This window comes from Colossoma macropomum, unplaced genomic scaffold, assembly GCF_904425465.1.
Source record: "Colossoma macropomum unplaced genomic scaffold, Colossoma_macropomum, whole genome shotgun sequence".
NCBI lineage: Eukaryota > Metazoa > Chordata > Actinopteri > Characiformes > Serrasalmidae > Colossoma > Colossoma macropomum.
Genome location: NW_023494807.1, coordinates 19,244,964 through 19,264,423, shown reverse-complemented (window position 1 = coordinate 19,264,423; position 19,460 = coordinate 19,244,964). Strand labels below are relative to the sequence as shown.

Genomic DNA, 19,460 nt, shown 5'->3' with positions numbered 1-19,460 from the left:
GAGTGATATAAAGAGTGCTGCCACTGGACTCTGGAGCAGTGGAAATGTGTTCTCTGGAGTGAAACTAATGCTTCACTATCTGGCAAAACTGAGCACCGGGAGCTTAATGGCATGGGTTTTCATGGCTGAGCAGCTGCATGCAAGCCTTACATCTCCAAGCACAATGCAGAGCGACGGATAGAGTGGTGTAAAGTACGCCGCCACTGAACTCTGGAGCAGTGGAAACATATTCTGTGGAGTGACAAATCAAGCTTCTCTATCTGGCAGTCTGATGGATGAATCTGGGTTCAGCGAATGCCAGGAGAACATTACCTGCCTGACTGCATTGTGCCAACTGTAAAGTTTGGTGGAGGAGGGATAATGCTATGGGGTTGTTTTTCAGGGGTTGGCCTAGACCCCTTAGTTCCAGTGAAGGGAAATCTTAATGCTTCAGCAGAACAAGACATTTTAGACAATTCTATGCTTCCAACTCTCTGGGAACAGTTTGGGGAAGGCCCTTTTCTGTTCCAGCATGACTAAGCCCTAGTGCACAAAGCAAGGTCCATAAAGGTATGGTTGGGTGAGTTTGATGTGGAAGAACTTGACTGACCTGCACAGAGCCCTGACCTCAATCCCTTCAGAAATCTTTGGCATGAATTAGAATGGAGATTGCGAGCCAGGCCCTCTCGTCCAACATCAGTATCTGACCTCACAAATGCTCTTCTGGATGAATGGACAAAAATTCCCCACACACAAATTCCAAAATTAAAAGCATCCCAGAAGAGTGGAAATTGTTATAGTTACAAAGGGGTGACCAATATATTAATGCCTATGGATATAGAATGGGATGTCATAAAAGCTATAACAAATATCGAATCCGCAACCTTGGCTGCAAATTTTTTTTTTCTCCAATAACCCTTTCACCATGTGTATTGTTTTAGTTGCTTATTCCTTGTTCTCTGAGAGTTTTCTCTTGTGTACTCATTGGCTACTGGCCAGTGCTGCTCCTACTATTTAGCTGGGTGGTTTTGTTTCAGATCCCAAAAATGTTTGCAACTGAAAAGAGCCCAAATCGTGTAGTGTGCACTTGTGCACAAGTGGAGCCTGTCTTGTAAATTAATTTAGTGGTGAGCGATGTGCCAGTTGAAATCCTTCCTCAGGTATGAGGTTTGTGCTGCAAAGAAGTGCAGATAACATTAGACTGCTTAGCCAAGTGGCTGAGCCAGGGATGTTTGTCACATTTCAAATGAAAATAAAAAATGCAGCAGACTCTCGATCACCTCCTGCTGTCTAATCCATTGTGTCAGAAGTAGTCCCCTTTGTTTTCAAGGCACTTTTGTACATGAAAGAACAGCCTGTCTTTTGGGGTTTAACCTTAGCTTAACTTGGACACCAGAATGATTCTGTTGCTTTTCGTACAGTAAGAGAAACCACCCGACTCAGTCAGCTGCATCAGAAGAGTTTGTGTTCTTATAGCCTTGTGGACATGGACCAGCTTGAACTGGTAGTGTTAATGACTATATTTTCCAGATTCATGCTGTATCTGATGGTCGGATGCGCGAGTGCATGGGACACGTATGAGACAAATGACTTGGAGTTTAACTGAGCTGAAGTTGGCTTCTTGTTTAAATTTCATGTGCCACCTTAAATGGTGCGCAGTTACAATCAGGAGGCTGTACAAGTTCCAGAATGTATGTGGCTCCACTTAAGGTAGAACGGCAAAATCAAATGACAGCGTCAGCCTTGTAGAAAATAAGACGTGAAGGAGCATTCAGCGCTGTTTTTGCTGGGCCATGGGGCTAGGGTTAGAAAGCAATATTGACATAGGTTTATACTATTTTGCACAATAAAAATATTTAGTATTATTATATTGTAAACCCATGAAATCGAGAGCTGGTACCGTAGTTTAGATGTAGATTTTGTAATTGCACAATTACATGATGGCATGACTACATAATTATGTGAGATTCCCTTTGGCCTAGATTGTGTAGACACTTTTCATGTTTGTTTCAGTGTTAATGAATGACAAACACATGGAAAAAATGTACAGCTTTACTCTTTTGAACCTGTACCAGTAACTATTTCATCAAATTTAAATCATCCCATTTATTTATTTATTTATTTATTTATTTATTTATTTATTTATTTATTTTTAAACAAACCCACATGTGAGATTAATTGAAACTTTGGACAGAACGTGTCTCAGTGATTTGTGAAAAATAATATGAAATTGTGATGTGACTTTTGCAACACGCTCATCTTTCAAGACGTTCAGTCCTGGCCAATGCACTACTGACATGGGCTCATATGTGTTGATACATAGTGACACGTCAATTATCTCAAGTTCCGGATGAGGAATCACACCTCTGTCAGGCATTACATGTTTTTTACTAAAAAAAGGTGACCCGTGTTACTGAACGGGTTTCATGTTTTTAAGCTGCTTATTGATATCAGCCTATATTACGTATGGAAGGCTTGGTTATTTTGCGTTGTTTCCACTTGTGTGTTTTATCACAGCATGTCAGGTGACGGGTGCCACGTAGGCAGGTCACATTCTGATGTCACTCACCATGCACAGTACTACATTGTTGGAATGTCAACATTAAAACCACCTCTCGTCACCTTCCTTGACACTCCCGACTGCAAAGCAAAAAAACAATGGGGCAGGCCATAAGCAAATAGCAGATAAGGCAGTCTATCTGTAACCTTCTGTACTGCACACCTACAGAGTGCCTCCACTGGCTTTTGACCTAGAATACAAGTTGTAATCTTAAGCTGAGTGGTACTGAAAGGAGTATTATTACAGCAATATGACTTGTCATCATTGTTTTTTTGAATATCAAAACCCTTTTCATTGGCCATTAACTAAGCATTGCTTTATCTTTCTGTACTTTTGTTGTCAGGTCTTGGTATTGAGCGTTAATTGGTGTTGCATTATTCCTGAATTAAAGCTTGTTTACTGCCTCATTAGGCATTAGGATTATTATCTGACAGCAATGTGTCTTGCCTAATGGAAAGTGCATTTGCTGAAGTCTGTATGAGTTCTTTGCTAGCTTTGCTAGTCTATACACGTGATTTTGTTTAACTGTAGAACCTCTGAGTGTACATACAATGTTAATTCAACAGTACAATCAGTGTTAGCTACGATATAAACGTAACTAGCGAGTAACATAGCTGATCTGGTAATTTGGCCATTTTGGACTTGTCTTTTGATAGTTTCAAGTAGTTAACGAGAAAAGACATTGAAGTCATTAATCACCATTATTGATCTAAAATTTAATGATCGTGACAGCCCTACTCCAACTCATCCTAAAAGTATTGGTTGGAGCTCCATCACTCCAGAGAACACAGTTCTACTGCTCCACAGCCCAGTGCTGGAGAATTTTATACCCCACTAGCTGATTCTTGGCATCAAGCATGACCTTAGGCTTATGTGTGGCTGCTCCAGAGCATCCTATTCTCATAGGTCTGAGCACAGTTAGGCATGTCCTATTGCTTGGTGCTTCTGGCCACAACATTTCACATTTTGGTCACTAAAAATGTAGTGTCTGATTTACCACTTTTTGGACATTGAAATAATTGCATCAAATCACATTTTTATCTGTAACCATCATAATAGCTAATGTGATAGTGTAGTGACTGTGGTGGTCACCCCGGCTGAAATGAGTCTCCTGATCTCATAGATGCTGTTCCATTGGCTGACATTTTCTGTGGAACAAGATCTTAAATAAAACAAAATGTTAAATAATCTAACATTACACCAAGAGTCTATTACTGCAGTAGCTGAACTTGTACCCTAGATTTAGAGATGGAACGATCGATCGACTATTTATCGGTATTGGCCGATTTTTATCCCAAATATGCGATCGGCAACTGGCCGATATTTCTCTAACTTAGCCAATTGTGAGAGCTGATCAATGACGTAAAACATATGAGCCATATTTAAGGATCGCTGCCTTCATGCGCAAGGCTCTTTGGTCGTAGGACCCTGCAGTTCCTTGTCCAGATGCTAGATGGAAATACAGACCTTTTGACTACAGGACTAAAGGACTGTTTACACAATCTGCTTTTTACGGATGGAAAAGAGGCATGTCAGGTTTTGAAAATGAACGCACGTATGTTAATACCGTCTTTCAGTCCGAGTCTGAAACTGACACTGCGTACATTTTTAAGTGTCACCTGCTCTGTTTTCTGCGTTGTACGGATGTGTTAATATCTGGCTCTGTTGTCATAGTTGCAGCCCAAACAAATGTGCGTCAGGATAATGGCAGGATCCTTATAGCAAAGCACAAAAGCTTATAAGACCAACAAACGCTTAAAAAAATGTAGAGGTTAAGGACAATATGTGGTGTATGAGAGTTAAAATGCTATAAATGACGGTGAGTATGCTACAGCAACTATAAGTTAACCAGAGTTCATTCGCTCCTTTTCAATGAGAAGACCAACAAGCAGAAGCAGAGCGTCGTATTTCCCCTCTGACCTGTGGACATAACTTGAAGAATCACTCATAATGCAGCTGCAGCTAGCTCTTGTACGAGGTGCTAGAACTCCTGTGTTGTCTTTTTTTTGTAGAATGCGATGTACTCGGCCGATCGTGCTGAAAGGAGATCGCCGATCAGTATTGGCCCCAAAAACACTGATCGGTCCATCTCTACCCGGATCAGATGACGTCATGGTGCACGAGTTCGGCAGGGGTTACCACCACACTCAACACAACAGCAGTATTTCTTTTTCAAAGCAGTGTCTGACTGTTTTTGATACTAAAGCATTGGTCATTGGAAATATAATGTATATCCAATTAAAATGCTTTTGTTATTGTGGCACCAAATTCTTAATTGTGGCCACATGATTCATTGGTTTAGTTGCCTGAAAAGTGACCCGTGTAAATGTTTATGTCCGTCAACTCCAGTTAACAATTAAAGACCCTTAATGCATTTGGAGCCACTAATTAGAGGGGCTGTCTGGATCCTTTATAATTTATATAGTCTTATGTGGGTCTGTAGTGTAATCTATAGAGGGTCCCTTCAAATGCTTTTGTGGTCAGTGAATGTGTGAATGCATCATACAGAAAATATTAACAAGACAATATTCAACTAAAATAAACCAGAGAATGTCACATAAAAAAAGGATGTTTAATGAAGCGTAAACATGTTAAACCCTCCTTACTGCTGTTTTGTCAGTTACCAACCTCCCCTCCAAATGAGACCCATTGGTTCTTCAGACGGTGTGACTATATGCAGCTACAAGCTGAATAAGGGCAGTGAAGATTTGACCATTACACCTGTTTAGAAGTTCTTGGGATGCACTCACTGATCTCAGTAGGCATAAAATTGAGATTTCACAGTCGAGATGCAATTATGTAATTCAATATTCATTGCCAGTTGTGATCTGTTAAAGAACAAGGCCCTCAGTATCCTTAAGCTTAATGTGCAATGTTTTCCCTGCTAAGGCTCTATATTTACATCACTGTCTTAGTGTAGAGTCTGCTGTGGTTAACTTAAATAGCCCACTTGAAATCGGGGGGCCACTCGAGCTGGCATTTCATGCTAATCTGCTTGTAGATTAAAAAACAGAATAAACTTGTTTGTTCTGACTTTGCACCACAGACACGTTCCTGTTGGCAACAGTTTAATCATTTTATGAATTTCAGCATGTAGACCAAGAGTTCTCGGTGTGCTGCTGTGTTTTCTATCACATATATAAAATATGCACAAGGCCTTCTTTCTTGTTGGATGCACTTTTTTATGCATGAGTGCATGAGCCCATTCAGAACAGATTTCTGAACCCTCCTTTCTGTTTTTGTTTTTTTGAAAAAAAATTTGACTCTGAATAAAAATCTTCAGCTTTTGGATCACATTGTTTACATATGAAATAGATTTTCTGTCTATCAACAACATTCAGAATTTGCATTATCAGTGGAAAAGAGTTGGTTAAACGACAGAAATAGACACTTTTTGTGTCTGTCTGAAAGGGTTATAGTACCAGAAGAACTTTTACTTAATGACTTTATGGGAGAAACAGGTGTGTGTGAAAGAAACACAAAGGCTGACTTCTGAAGTTGTACTGTTTGTACCTTAATTAAACCAGTGCTTGGAGCCGTCTGTCATTCCAAACCTGTTCCACCACATTTGCAAGATGCTGTGTTGACAGAGAAACTGATTAGACTGTGCATTAACATGTGAACAACAAAAACTGATTGGCTCCTTGTTGTCCTTGATATGAGATTTTCATTTCTAAGGCAATATATGAAACATGTTTGAGTAATAACCCCACTCCCACAAAAAAGTATATGAATCATGGCACACAACTCAGCATCTTATTATTACTGTACTATATTAGTCACAAGCCCAGACCACAAATCCATAGTAGGTGACGTGGCTTGAAATTTGCACAGGGAAAGATGTTGATCTTAAAGTCTCTAGACTTCAGACAGTTGTAAATTATCTGTTGTCACTTCAGTTAACATTAGTAGTCTAGTCACATCGTATTTCATTTCATACATTTCTGTTAGAAAACAATGAGTTTGTGAAGAATTAGCTGATACCAAACCTGAGATTCACTAAATTTTGAAAGTTTTATTCCATTATATCTGTACTAGTATAAATGTAAAATGAACTTGAGGCTGAGGTTTATTGGTACTTTTCTGCAACTCTTACTATGTACTTTACTGCAGCAGCGCTTTGGCCCCAGAGACCCTCTGCTGGCGTGGAGCTTCTCTTCTGGTGTGCGGTAGCCTTTAGCTGGCTGCAGTAGTCTTGCTATGCTTCCTCTTCAGAGTAAACAGAAACTCTGACCAAAATGCAAGGCTGTGTTCAGACTGCAGGCGAATTGTTTCTGAAACAGATCTTTGGGACGACTGACTGCACTGTTATTTGCAGTGATAAAATCGGATTTGTCTAGACATGGCCAGCCTATCTGCATGGGTCACCATGGTAACGATGTAGGCGTCAGTATCTGTGTAGCTACACTGGTGACGTGTATTTCAAGCACGGATGCAGGAGAGATGGAAGTGCATCATCTTGCCCTCCAAACTCTTCGAAATTCCCTGGCGAAAGCATGAATCTTTGGCGCTGTTTGTGAATCCCAGCACTTGCATTCATTTGGATTTGACATCGCCTCAGTGTGTCGTGTTGTGAGTGACGCAAAAGACACTTCAAATCTGATCTGAGTGGCCAGAGAGTCTAGACTAAGACATATCTGTAAAAATCTGATTGGAATCACATTTCAAACCACCTCTGAATGTGGTCTGGAACCACTTGGCAAAAATCGGATTTCAAGTGGCTTTTAGTTGACCGGACTATCAAAAAAAAATCTGGACATGCCAAAAATTAAATTTGGGCTGCCAATCTGACACAGGCTCTTCACTACCCTCTGTTGGTGGAGATAATTCAGACATCTCTGTTCTTGGGAAAATGTATAACACCACCATGTAACATTGAAAATCCTAATTTACTGTTTTGATTTTTTTTTTTTTTCCTTTCAACTTTTAATGACTGTCTATACTCGAACAATCTGACTCATTCTGAACTTGAAACCATTCCATCCACTCACTCCGTCTCCCCTCCCTCCCATCTCTATAGGTCCCTTCACAGACGTAGTCACAGCCAACCTGAAGCTGTCAAACCCGTCAGACAGGAAAGTATGTTTCAAAGTGAAGACCACAGCGCCCCGCAGGTACTGTGTACGGCCCAACAGCGGCACTATCGACCCAGGCGCCTCCCTCAGTATTTCAGGTGAGTTGTTCTTTAGTAGCACCCACTAACATTTAGTCTCTTGCGGCCAGACTTGATCTTGCTATGAGAATACACATCTGGAGACAGTTTGTTACAATTTTCATGTAACAGGCTTTAATGGGACGAGGCAATATGACACTGACAATATTATTGTTCAAGCGTGTGAATCAACAATGAACATAAAGAAAAACGGCACCTTGCTAACTAGCGAAAGAGTCTCTGCGAACATGGCAGACTGTTGTTTACACTGCTGTGTTGTCGCAGCTCTCAGTGGCAGAGGTGACATACAGCTGCTGGTAAGCAGTCACCAACTCTAACACTAACTTCTTAGTACAGTAATGTCATCTAAGTAGAAAGTGTAGTTCAGTTTACTGTAGCAAGAGGGTATGTTTAGTTGTAACGTTATTTTTAACACAAGCATATCTACGTTAATTAAAGTCTTATTTGGGCGCTTTTCAGTCATGCTAGCTGACATCCACAACAGTCCTGTTGTCAGTCAGACAAAACACACCAGAGCTGTTTCTTGTTTATTGCCCCTCCTTTGAGCTGCACCTTTACAAGGCATTGGATTGGATTAGACGATTCAAACTTAGTTTGTTCTCACCCGCATCAAAGCCAAATTCCTTCACAGTTGTCTCCAGACATGTCCCCTTATGAGGTCACCTCTGGCCCCACAAGACTGACTTACATTCAACTCCTCCACTTGATTGTCAATGAGAACTAATGGCATTCATTTCATCATAGCCATTGGACAAAAGCATTTGTATCAGTCACCAGTGTTTTGTGCTCATAATTGCATGTCCATATAAAAAATTAACTGTACAGTCTGGTATGTCTTTAATACAGCGATGTAAACTGCGTTACCAATATAAAAAAGGTCAGTAAAATCAGTTCTGTTAGAGGCTATTATGTTTGAGAATATGGTTGAGAACGGCTCCTTAGGATAGCAACATTATTGAGTGAAACTTCATAGTACACATTAGCATAAGCATCAGTGTAGTAAATTTATCTTCATCCACTTTTTATAAAACATTAGTACTATTAATTGTTTATTGAACCTCAAAGAGGACTTGCTTTCATATCAGACATTCTTCCGTAGCTGTTGGTCTGCAGCAGGAGTGAACAGGACAGTTGTACTATAGAGTCTCTGCGCTTTAATTGAGTACATCACAAAACTCATTGAAGTCAGATCAGTTGGGATAAGTGCCTCATGGATGCTGAGGAATATCTTTTTATATGCACATTTCAAAGTGTTTTAAACTAATCTTAACCCTTTAAGATTCATGTCAGCGCTGAGGTTTTCACAACTCAATGTCTTTGGAACGTTAATACACGTGTTATATGCACGTGTCAAATTCTGGCTGAGCTGTCTGATGTGCACTGTTGTTCATTGTACTTCTCTGTTAATAGAAGCACTTTGTGTTTTAAATTGAATTTGTGCTCAAAATTCTCTGGCATAACTGAAAAGCTGAGTTTGTGCTGAATCAGAGAGCATTGATCTCTGAATGATGACACTGTGGTATGCTTGTCTAATTGTAAATGTATTTACTTATTTGTGTTTTTTGCAGTTATGCTACAGCCATTTGACTATGACCCCAATGAGAAAAGTAAACACAAATTCATGGTGCAGACCATCTTTGCACCAGCCACCACTACAGACACAGAGACCATGGTAAGAACCAGTCTGGCCATTGTTGGTACATTCAAACTCCATCTTATCTGCAGGTTAAAGTAACATTTTTTTAACTATATTTGCTAATGTTGCAAACAGTGACTCAACTCTGGTCTGGCAACTGGCAGAGCATCCTTTGTTTTAGCCACATTGACATTATTTGGTCGAACCCACGACTTAAAAATTCATTAAAAATTTGACAGACTGCATTCCTTTTTTGAGTCAGCAGAGGGCAGCAGAGACACTGTTATTGGTAACATAGTCCAGCAGTTCACAACCCTGCTTATGGATGCCCTCTGCTCTGCATATTATAGTGATTCCCAGTTCCAGCTCACCTGATCCAACAAATCAGCTCATTAGCAACCCATAACTGAATTAAAATGGGTTAAAGCAGAGTCTTCCAGGACCACAGTTGAGAAACACTGCCATAGTCAGTTAGTGTTGTGTGACTGGCTTAGGGGTTGTTTTAAATGTTTAAATCTATTTTGGTATCAGTTCAAGTTCCTTTTCTTGTGAATGAGAAACCAAACATTAAATTACATTTTGTGGGATTTGTTGTAAAATTCTGTAAAAGCCTATAAATTTATACAAAAAGCCACCCATCACATAAACCTTTACAAGTAGAGTGCAGTAGCATGGTTGTATGAGTATTTGTATTAATATTTGCTGCACCAACTATGAATTTTTTTTTAAATTTTTTTTTTAATGACAAATCAGATTTCTTTGCAGCCAGATTGACTGACTGGCATTTTTTTAAAAATGTAATATGAATCAAAAATTTTCACTTCCGATCGTGCAAACGTCGTCTCTAAATGTGATCTCATAACAAGAACGAACAAAGTGAAAGTGAAGTGCATAAATAAATCCAATGCTTCATGAACCTGGAGCTCACGGTCAGGGGCAATGGTGCTCTCATCAACATTGTCAGACGGACAAGAAGCTTGTGTTTCATAAATGTACGTAACATGCGTTAGCATGGGCAAAAAAATAGGCTTGGGTGATATTACAGTAATAAGTTTTAGCCTCGTATTTAAAAATGATGGCATTTTGCAAATCAGTTTTTTATTCCAATGGTCAAATGAACACTTTCCACCCATTTATATTATTATTGATTGGTGGTGTGGAAGCGCACCGATAGGTGGCGCTGATAGGAAAAAAGGTAGAAAATTAGAGCCAGGAAAAACCTCTGAAAAACTAAGCATGGTAGTAGGTCATCGAAGTCCAAGAGCTACTCATACCAGAGAACATGTTTGAGTTTGACTTCACTCTAACATCGGTCTTCTGCTGTATCTTTTAAATAGGTGTAATATTAGCTCAAACCAGGCCTGTGCTGTGGCGTGTGGCACGTTTGGCGTACTAACTAGCTTAGCCAAAATGCTACAGTAACAAAAACGCCACAGAACAGGTTAAAATTTGCTAAACTTTCTGTCACTCCAACACCAGTCGTTCGACTTTTGCTCTCTCAGACAGTAGTTTTTATCTTCTACACTTGTTTCAGCAGAGCAGCAGTTATTCAGAATCAAACCTGTACAGTGGTGTGTGGCGGTGTTTGGGTCTGTAGTCTCCTCGCTAAGATAACATGAAGTACAGATCTAAACACCATGTAGCAGCGCCAGGTGCTCAACTTTACTTTCTCAGTTTTGAATTCTCATCTAAACTTGTGTCGGGGCTTAAGTTACCCAGTTAATCAAACGTGTTCTGTGGTGAGCAGAGCTGTTATGAGGGTATAAAACCAGTGGATACTGCCCAACCCTACTGAAAAGCCCAAAACTCCCACCACGCAAGTAGGTGTGTGTGTGTGTGTGTGTGTGTGTTTGTGTGGAGAACACATTACATGCAGTAAAAATAAACAGCACCTCTCAAAACCATCAGTTTTTGTGTTTTAATATCATCAAGTTACCGGCAAACAGCTGGCCAGGCTTGGTGAACTGAACTTTTACCACATCCTGTTGGCAAACAAGCCTGAGTTACTGTCTTCAAACAAAGTTTGAAGTGGTTTCATGGAATCTGTTTTGCGCTTTAAAAAAAACTCTTATAAACACTTAATTGATTACTGTTCCTGAAACAGTCATTTTGATGAATGAATGTTAGCTAATGGTAGCATTTTGCTGCAGTTTTAATTTGATATTGATTGTGCTCTGGATGTTAAAAGAGCACAGGCTAGATGGATTGGGAGGTGTGTTTTGTACCCGTGTCAAGAGCAGACTTCGCTAAAATCTGGCACAAAAGTTTAACTAGTTGTCCCAAAACACGATTCTTGTTATGAGATCACGTCCCATGAGACTAGTAAAAAGTTAGCTTGACATTTTGTACCGTTGTTCCACTTATGTTTTGCTTGTGCATAAGGATCAGTTCTAAAGCATCAAAACCACAGTTCTGGGATCAGTAGTGTTTTTGTGAGAATTTATGGATCATTCCCATCCAGCTCCTGCACCTGCATTACAGTAGACAGTTGGACATTTTCTTGTACACACATTGTATTCAGTGTAAAACTAAAAATACGGTTAAAAGTTAATGTTGTCAGTGTTGATTTTCTTGTAGTTTGGTAGGCATTTGTGAATGTGTATTTATAAATATATGATGTCTACTTATATTGTAAATATAGGTTACTGTTTTACTACTGGAGTGTCTGTACAGCGTGCATGCGCGTGCATGTGGGATGAGGCTCCAGCTGTAGTCGTTTAGGCTGATGAATCGCATGCCTATTTTTCATCCCCACAGTGGAAAGACGCAAAACCCGATGAGCTCATGGATTCCAAACTCAGATGCGTGTTTGAGCTGCCTTCTGAAAACGATAAAATGGTGAGTATTGAGGAAGAGATGCATGCAAAGGATGGGTGGAAGAAAGCAAATAAAGATGGATAGATGAATTGAGTCTTGAATATTGTTAACTTCTCCATGTTAATGGTGTAGTAAGACCAATCATACTTTTATTGTAATGAGTCTTTACACTGAGCTCAGTTTTATTGAGCAGGTGGTGGATTTTTACTAATTGCAAACTTACAGCTGAAAATGTAATAGGTAGGCACTAATTTTTGTATTTTTTGTGATTCTGAATCTCAGTGTAGATAAATACACAGTAAATATAAGCTATACTGAGTGGTCGAACTACTGCCTTAGAGGTTCAGGTGCATAAAACTCTATGTAAAAAATCAGAGACCATATTTCATTTATTTTCTTTCTAGTCAAAATAGCCATTATGTTCAAGTTATTCATTTTTCACCAGCAGGAGGGGAAAAAGCAGAATATGTTTCAGTTATATAGTAAAATATCAGTTTTTTCAGTATTTCGTGAATCCAGTCTTTGTCTTTATTACAGCTTCCTTTTGTTTCGGGAGACTTACATTCGGCATTTCAAACACATACAGGGATGTTGAGGTCTGGACTCTGGGGTGGTCAGTCCATTGTTCTGAGAACACCAGCAGCTTCTTTGCAAATTGTCTTCCTTTTCGTCGGATTCTTTTCTCTGTAACAGCTTCTTGGCAGATACACATCCTTTCAGGCTCATAGCGATGAGTTGGCTTCTCACAGTGGAAGGATGGACAGAAACATCTGTGGATTTTTTTTCAGATCTGAAGCAGAGTGGCGCCTGATTTTTCTCCTCTTAAAGATAAAAAATTTAAGTACTGTTTGTCTGATGGTGACAGTTTTGGTGGCCTTGCACAGTTGTTCGGAGTCCCATTTTGTCTCTCTGTTTTCCTTTGTCTTTTTACTCCCTAACGCAAGTGGATTATCTTATTTCATCTCCTCATAGACATCTCTAGAAAAATGAAGACTTGGTACCTAATGGCCAATTAATAGAAATTAAATAAATAAAGGGTGGTCTCTCAATTGTGTACAGTACTGTATATCCTCAAATTATCATAGCTGCCCAGAAGTCATGGGTGTAATGTTGTGTGAGTAGTGATATAAGGAGTCCAATAGAGATGTTAGGGGGCTGGTCGCTGGGGGCTCCACTGTGATTGTCACACCTGCTCTACTGGTAGTTACTCCACTGGCTATACACATGCACTTGCTGTACATTGTTTTCTTGTCTCCTCTAAGCCCTTTTACCTCAATCCCATCCCCTGCAGTTTGGCCAGCCTGTGCTCTTTGCGGGTGATGCGAGCACATATAGGGCGCCTTACCTGCAGCCCTGCCTCTCAGCCACCCCCACCCCGAGCAGGGCTGGGTTTTGCACACCTCTGCAATCTCGCCCCCCATTTCCCCCTACTCCCAGCAGCCTTAGCAACAGGAGTGACCTACAGGGCTTCAGGACTGCACCCAGTTCAGAGGTTAAGGTCAGGAGAGCGCAGATGTGTCAGGGTCAGACAGGCAGGCAGCAAGCAGGACCAGAACAGGGACTCAACTTCAAGGTTGGTCAGAGGTCTTACTTCAGGTAGGCAAGTGAGAATAGGAAAAGTTTGGCTAAATTTATCTTAATACCAGTACATCATTAAGGCCTTTGTGTTTGTGATGCACCTTATACCTTCTAGATTGAGTTGTCTGTTTACAAGGTGCACCTGTTGGCCACTTTATCAGAAACACATACCATATAAGTGTCCTTCAGTGGAAAAAGACCACGATAACACCACTGCTTACCAGAAATTATTAGCATACTGATCTGTTCCCAGCACCCACATGGCAGTGGCATGGTATTGGTTGCTGTACTAGTTATGCCGCAGTCAGTATTGTAAACAAAGTGCAACACTACAGTAGGTGTTGCTGATAAAGTGACCAGTGAGTGTAGATATGAGGTAGGTGTACATAATAAACTGGCCACTCCATATTTTTGTAAATCGGGCAAAAAAAAAAAGACGTCTTTTATATTTCTGTGTGATGTCATGCACTTTACACAGTATGGCTATTATAAAACATGGATGGTTTCTCCCAAAACATCAACAGCTTTTCTGTTTTTATCCATTCTTCGCACCTTTTCATCGATGTGATGTCATAGCAAACGTCACCCCTGGCAGTGGGTTCGGTCAAGCCGCAACCGTGGCTTTCCACACTAGCACTAATGCTGCTCTCTGAGAGTTAATGACAGATTTCCATCACTGTCTCTGTAATGTGGTGGATTTGGGGCTCTCTTTTATGAGGTTGTGTCTCCGATGACAGTAGTCGTCATCTGCCTTCCCTTGTGTGTTTCGTTTTGGCCCAATAACACCCTGAATATTGTTTAAGCAGGCATTTCTCCCCTCCCAAGTGTTTTAGGCTGTTAAGAACACAACTGTGAAATGAGTCCTAAACGATTGCGTCTCCATGTTTTTGTGCAGCTTTGGATGATGCGCCTAATGCTGTGGTTTTAATGTAATTGCAGAACGACGTGGACACAGTCAGCAAGGCAGCGCCAGTGCTCAACTCCTCCAAGGTGGACGGGCCAGTAGCAGCAAAGCCAGCCAGTGCTGCCCTGGACGACACGGAGATGAAGAAGGTTCTGGAAGAGTGCAAGAGGCTGCAGACAGAAGTGGGCAAGCTGCAGGAGGAGAACAGGCAGCTGAAGGTACGGTTTAGTCTGTAAATGATAAGGATGGGTGTGGCTTTTAAAATTTAATCATAGTGAATAGTCAAACTCAATTTAGTATTGTTGGCATAACATTATAACATTATTGTCCATTTTATCAGCTCCACTTACTATATAGGTGCACTTTGTAGTTCTACAATTACAGACTGTAGTCCATCTGTTTCTCTGCATACTTTGTTAGCCCCCTTTTACCTTGTTCTTCAGTGGTCAGGACCCCCATGCACCCTCACAGAGCAGGTACTATTTGGGTGGTGGATCATTCTCAGCACTGCAGTAACACTGATGTGGTGGTGGTTAGTGTGTTGTGCTGGTACGAGTGGATCAGACACAGCAGTGCTGCTGGAGTTTTTAAACACTGTGTCCACTCACTGTCCACTGCTGCACAGTTTGTGTTGGTCATCCTCTAGTCCTTCATCAGTGGTCACAGGACGCTGCCCACAGGACGCTGTTTGCTGGATATTTTTAGTTGGTGGACTATTGGTGGTCCAGCAGTGACACTGGGGTGTTTAAAAACTCCAGCAGCACTGCTGTGTCTGATTCACTCAGACCAGCGCAACACACACCAACACACCACCACCACCACATCAGTGTTACTGCAGTGCTGAGAATGATCCACCACCCAAATAGTACCTGCTCTGTGAGGGTGCATGGGGGTCCTGACCACTGAAGAACAAGGTAAAAGGGGGCTAACAAAGTATGCAGAGAAACAGATGGACTACAGTCTGTAATTGTAGAACTACAAAGTGCACCTATATAGTAAACAGAGCTGATAAAATGGACAGTGAGCGTAGAATCAAGGTGGTGGCCTAATGTTATGCCTGATCGCTGTATCTTGTAGTTTTAAAATGCGTTTTTTACTGAACACGCAGTGTAGAACTGCAGAGAATGTCGGGACATGAGCAGAAGAAATTGCATCTCACATTAAGCAAAATGGCCACAAGTGGTGCTATAGAAGAATTTTTTCAACAAGCAGATAACCTATTTGTACCAGGTATTGTCCAACTTGTAGTATGTGAAATACACCAAAATCTCAGCCACAGAAACATTTTATCCAAAAATGTCAAAAGTGGCACCTTTTTGTTACGGCTTGAACAAGACTGCTTTGTCAAAAACACTTAACAAATTATTTGAATGATGATGAAAATGAGAGTGATTAAACATGTTCTTTTTTTCCTTTGCTATCCTACACCAGTCAGTTCAGACTTGTTTAACAGTTTGAGCAGCAGCAGATCAACAAAGGGGAAAAAAAGTTAGCCATCTTGTTTCTACAAGGGACGATTTATAATCTCTGTTCCTGAGTATGAAGTGGGGGCACAACACCCAGTGACTCAAATTCTGTTGATTCATTTGATTTTTTTTTTTTCCCCCCATGTTTTTTGACACCACTTGAAAACCCAAAGTCCTGCTCATTATGCCAGAATACAGCAAAACAGAAGCAAAACGAAAGTCCTGCGAGCACTAAAGCGTCATCTGTAGCTGCAGGTTTTAAAATGGTTAAAAAGATCCACTAACGACTGTGTCAAAGTCCAGAGTATAACTAAAAAATAATAGAATTCATTGCCTTGAATGACCAACTGTTTTCTGTCAGGCATTGGATTCATGATCGCATTCTGTAGCCTTTATGCTGTAATTCTTTTAGGAAATTGATTGTTTTTTTCGATTTTTGAATTTGTATTTGTAATTAGCATACTTGAATAATATGTTTAAAACTTGAATAACATTTGTTAAAAAAATAGATGTTGAAATAACCAGTAACTGAAATGCCAGTTGTTGGGTTGGTGTGAGTTTGAGTGGAATATGTGAGTAGATCACAGTGCAGCGGGTATGCAAAGCTGTTTATCTCTGGTACTGTTTATGATACTGAACCGTGTTTCCCCTCACAAAGAACCATGTTTGACAGACTAAGTGGACTGTGAAATTCACATTTGAAGGTGGTTTATGAAATTGGCCCTCACACGATAACATTTGATGGGTTTGGTTGGCACAAAGACATTTTTGTTAGCATGTCAGCCGCTCTGTAGACTTTCAAAGGAGGTTTTTAGATTTCTGCTTAATTTCTGGAAGTTGATAGTGTAAGTCTTGCCTTTTAGTCTTTACTTTAATCAAGTAATCTCCTGATTATTTTGACCATTAATCAGAGTTTTAAAAAGGAAAACCTAAATGTTCTTAACTGGACATATTATGTGTAGTCTTTAAAAAATTCAAAATACCTTATTATTAAAAGAGCGATTCTTTAAAAAGACTTTGAGGGGAATCCACCAGTATTTTCATACTAGAACATTCTCATATGCAATTCATGGTGGAGATATACATGCATAACAACATGCATAATACGTAACAATTGCCAACAAATGCCTGCCGATTTTAGAGAAGGTAAATTGGAATCAGTCGTTTTCTGTATCAAGAAATTATGATAACTATATTTCCCTTTTCTTGTCAGGACGATGGCTTGAGATTGAGGAAGGCTCAGCAACCCGAGCACATAGCCTCCAACTCCAGCTCTCTGATTGGCCGAGAGGTGACCACCAGCTCCTTGCCCTCGCTCCTGGTCGTCATAGCAGCCATCTTCATCGGATTCTTCCTCGGCAAGTTCATCCTGTAAATGGATCGGGGTGGGGGGATGTCTTAACATGTCTGCCTGCCTGTCAACCGGTTCCAGAGAGAAAAAGAAAGAGAGAGAGAGAGAGATCACACGGCCTGGATGAAAGGAGGATGTCTTTCTGTTGACTTTGCCATATCATTGGTAGTTGGGCCAGCGGCAGCACGCACATCTTCGTGGCATCATAGCGTGGGCCTCACCTTCTTCAGCCACACACACGGTTTGTCCAACACAAGAGAGAGAGAGAGAGAGAGAGAAAGAGAGATAGAGGGAGAGAGAAGAAAAGTTGGGGAGCATAGGACAGGTTCTCTTCTCTCTCTATCTTTTTTTTTTTTTGTTCCTTTTCTTTGTGTGATGGACAGAAGGTTGAATTGTCGAACAGGTTTATTACACAGCAGTGGCTTAAGATTGCAAAAGTAGTTAAACAGAGAGAGAGAGAGATTCACCCTCACACGAGAGAAGGCACATCCGAGACATTTGACTATAAATGTGTATTGTAAACATTTTTGATCGCCCCTCCCCCCCACTCCTCACTCTCTCTTTCTCGTTTTATTAAGAGTTCAATGGAATGTTAGGTGTCTTGTAAATGTAATTTTAATCCTTTTTAAGAAAAGGAACAAGAAACTTCCATCAAAACAAACACAAAAATATAAACCTTGTGACCCTTTTCGTTGGGTGGCTTTGGAGGAAAAAAAAACGGCAGATATTTCTACCCCTCGCTGCCTCTCCATGTCAACAGTTGGGCTGGGAACAAAGATGCCTCCTTTTGTACATTTTATCTTTTTTTCCTGTCCCTAACGATACCAATGCAGACTTTTATTACTGTTATCATTATTATTATTATTATTATAATTATTAATATTATTAATGTTCTTTATTTTTCCTCAATACAAAGCATTTATCCCTACTTGAGGCAAATGTTGACTGAAGTTCGAGTCTACACTTCTCCTGTCCTGTCCCATGCTATTCGACATTGTAGAAATAAATAATAAAAGTGGAAAAAAGTCAATTTGTACAGCTGTGAGTCTTTTTGTGTTTTGTGATCTCTTTCTTGCCGCAAGCATCAAAATCATGTTCTTTCTTCTTCTAAGAAATACTTTAAGTTCCTTCTTAAGTTCAGACTAAGAAGTCAGATATTCTTTTGAAGTCTTGGTTATTTTAGTAAGATTTTCTTAAGAAAACCTTGTTTTTTATGTAGACTGCATGTTATTTGTCATGTAGCCTGTCAATATCATGTTCCATTTCACAGCTCAAAGGAAAGACATGAGGTACATTCTAAAGCTGAATTAAAGGTTGTTTGTTATTCAGTTTAGTTCTCTCAGCGTCTGAGGACAGCAGGATGGAAGTACAACAGTATTATGGCTAAATTTCTGAAAATTTTAGCTAAGAACTAGAATTGATAGTGGAGGGAAAAAATCTCCTTGGTCTGTTTTAACAGTGAAGCTGCCATTTTAAATATTACTTGTTCTTAGAATTGTTCATGAGAAGGAAAACTAAGAAATAATAATTCCTGAGGAAGAAAAAGAACAACAGTTAATCTTAACGTTTTCTCTTAAGTATCAAGTAAAATTATTATTATTATTATTTTTTTTTTTTTTAAGTGAACGTATGAATCCAGACCCTGGCCTTTTTGTGGGTTTGCATTTGATTTTGAAACAGCAGGAATTGGGATGGAGTCAGCCAAAGGAAAATGTTCTTGAAGATAGTGAAGTAAAAGGCAAATGTCATGTCTGCGAGTGTGAGTACACAATATGCGCATAGGCTAGTTGATTTTAAGGCTATTGTTGATTGGTTATTGTTTTTTTTCTGTATAATATTGTGATTAACATAAATACAAGACTCATTGCATACAACATCTTCAAATATTTAATTTCTGTTCTTCAGTCATTTATGTTCAATCCAGTTTTCAGGACACTGTCTTTAAGGCACTGGTAATGAGACACGTTGTCCAGCTCTGGGTCTACACAGGCTTTAG

General features: G+C 40.0%; 1 protein-coding gene across 1 annotated transcript in view; it reads left to right on the top strand.

Moving 5' to 3' along the window:
- Positions 1–18,494, top strand: part of LOC118796925 (vesicle-associated membrane protein-associated protein A-like) — a 29,601-nt gene extending 11,107 nt beyond the window's left edge. Inside the window, exons 2-6 of the mRNA XM_036556079.1 lie at positions 7,560–7,712; positions 9,281–9,384; positions 12,106–12,186; positions 14,683–14,865; positions 17,327–18,494. Coding sequence (XP_036411972.1) covers positions 7,560–7,712; positions 9,281–9,384; positions 12,106–12,186; positions 14,683–14,865; positions 17,327–17,488 — 683 coding nt within the window. The 3' untranslated portion in view covers positions 17,489–18,494. The remainder of the gene's footprint in view (positions 1–7,559; positions 7,713–9,280; positions 9,385–12,105; positions 12,187–14,682; positions 14,866–17,326) is intronic.
- Positions 18,495–19,460: the final 966 nt, after the last annotated feature.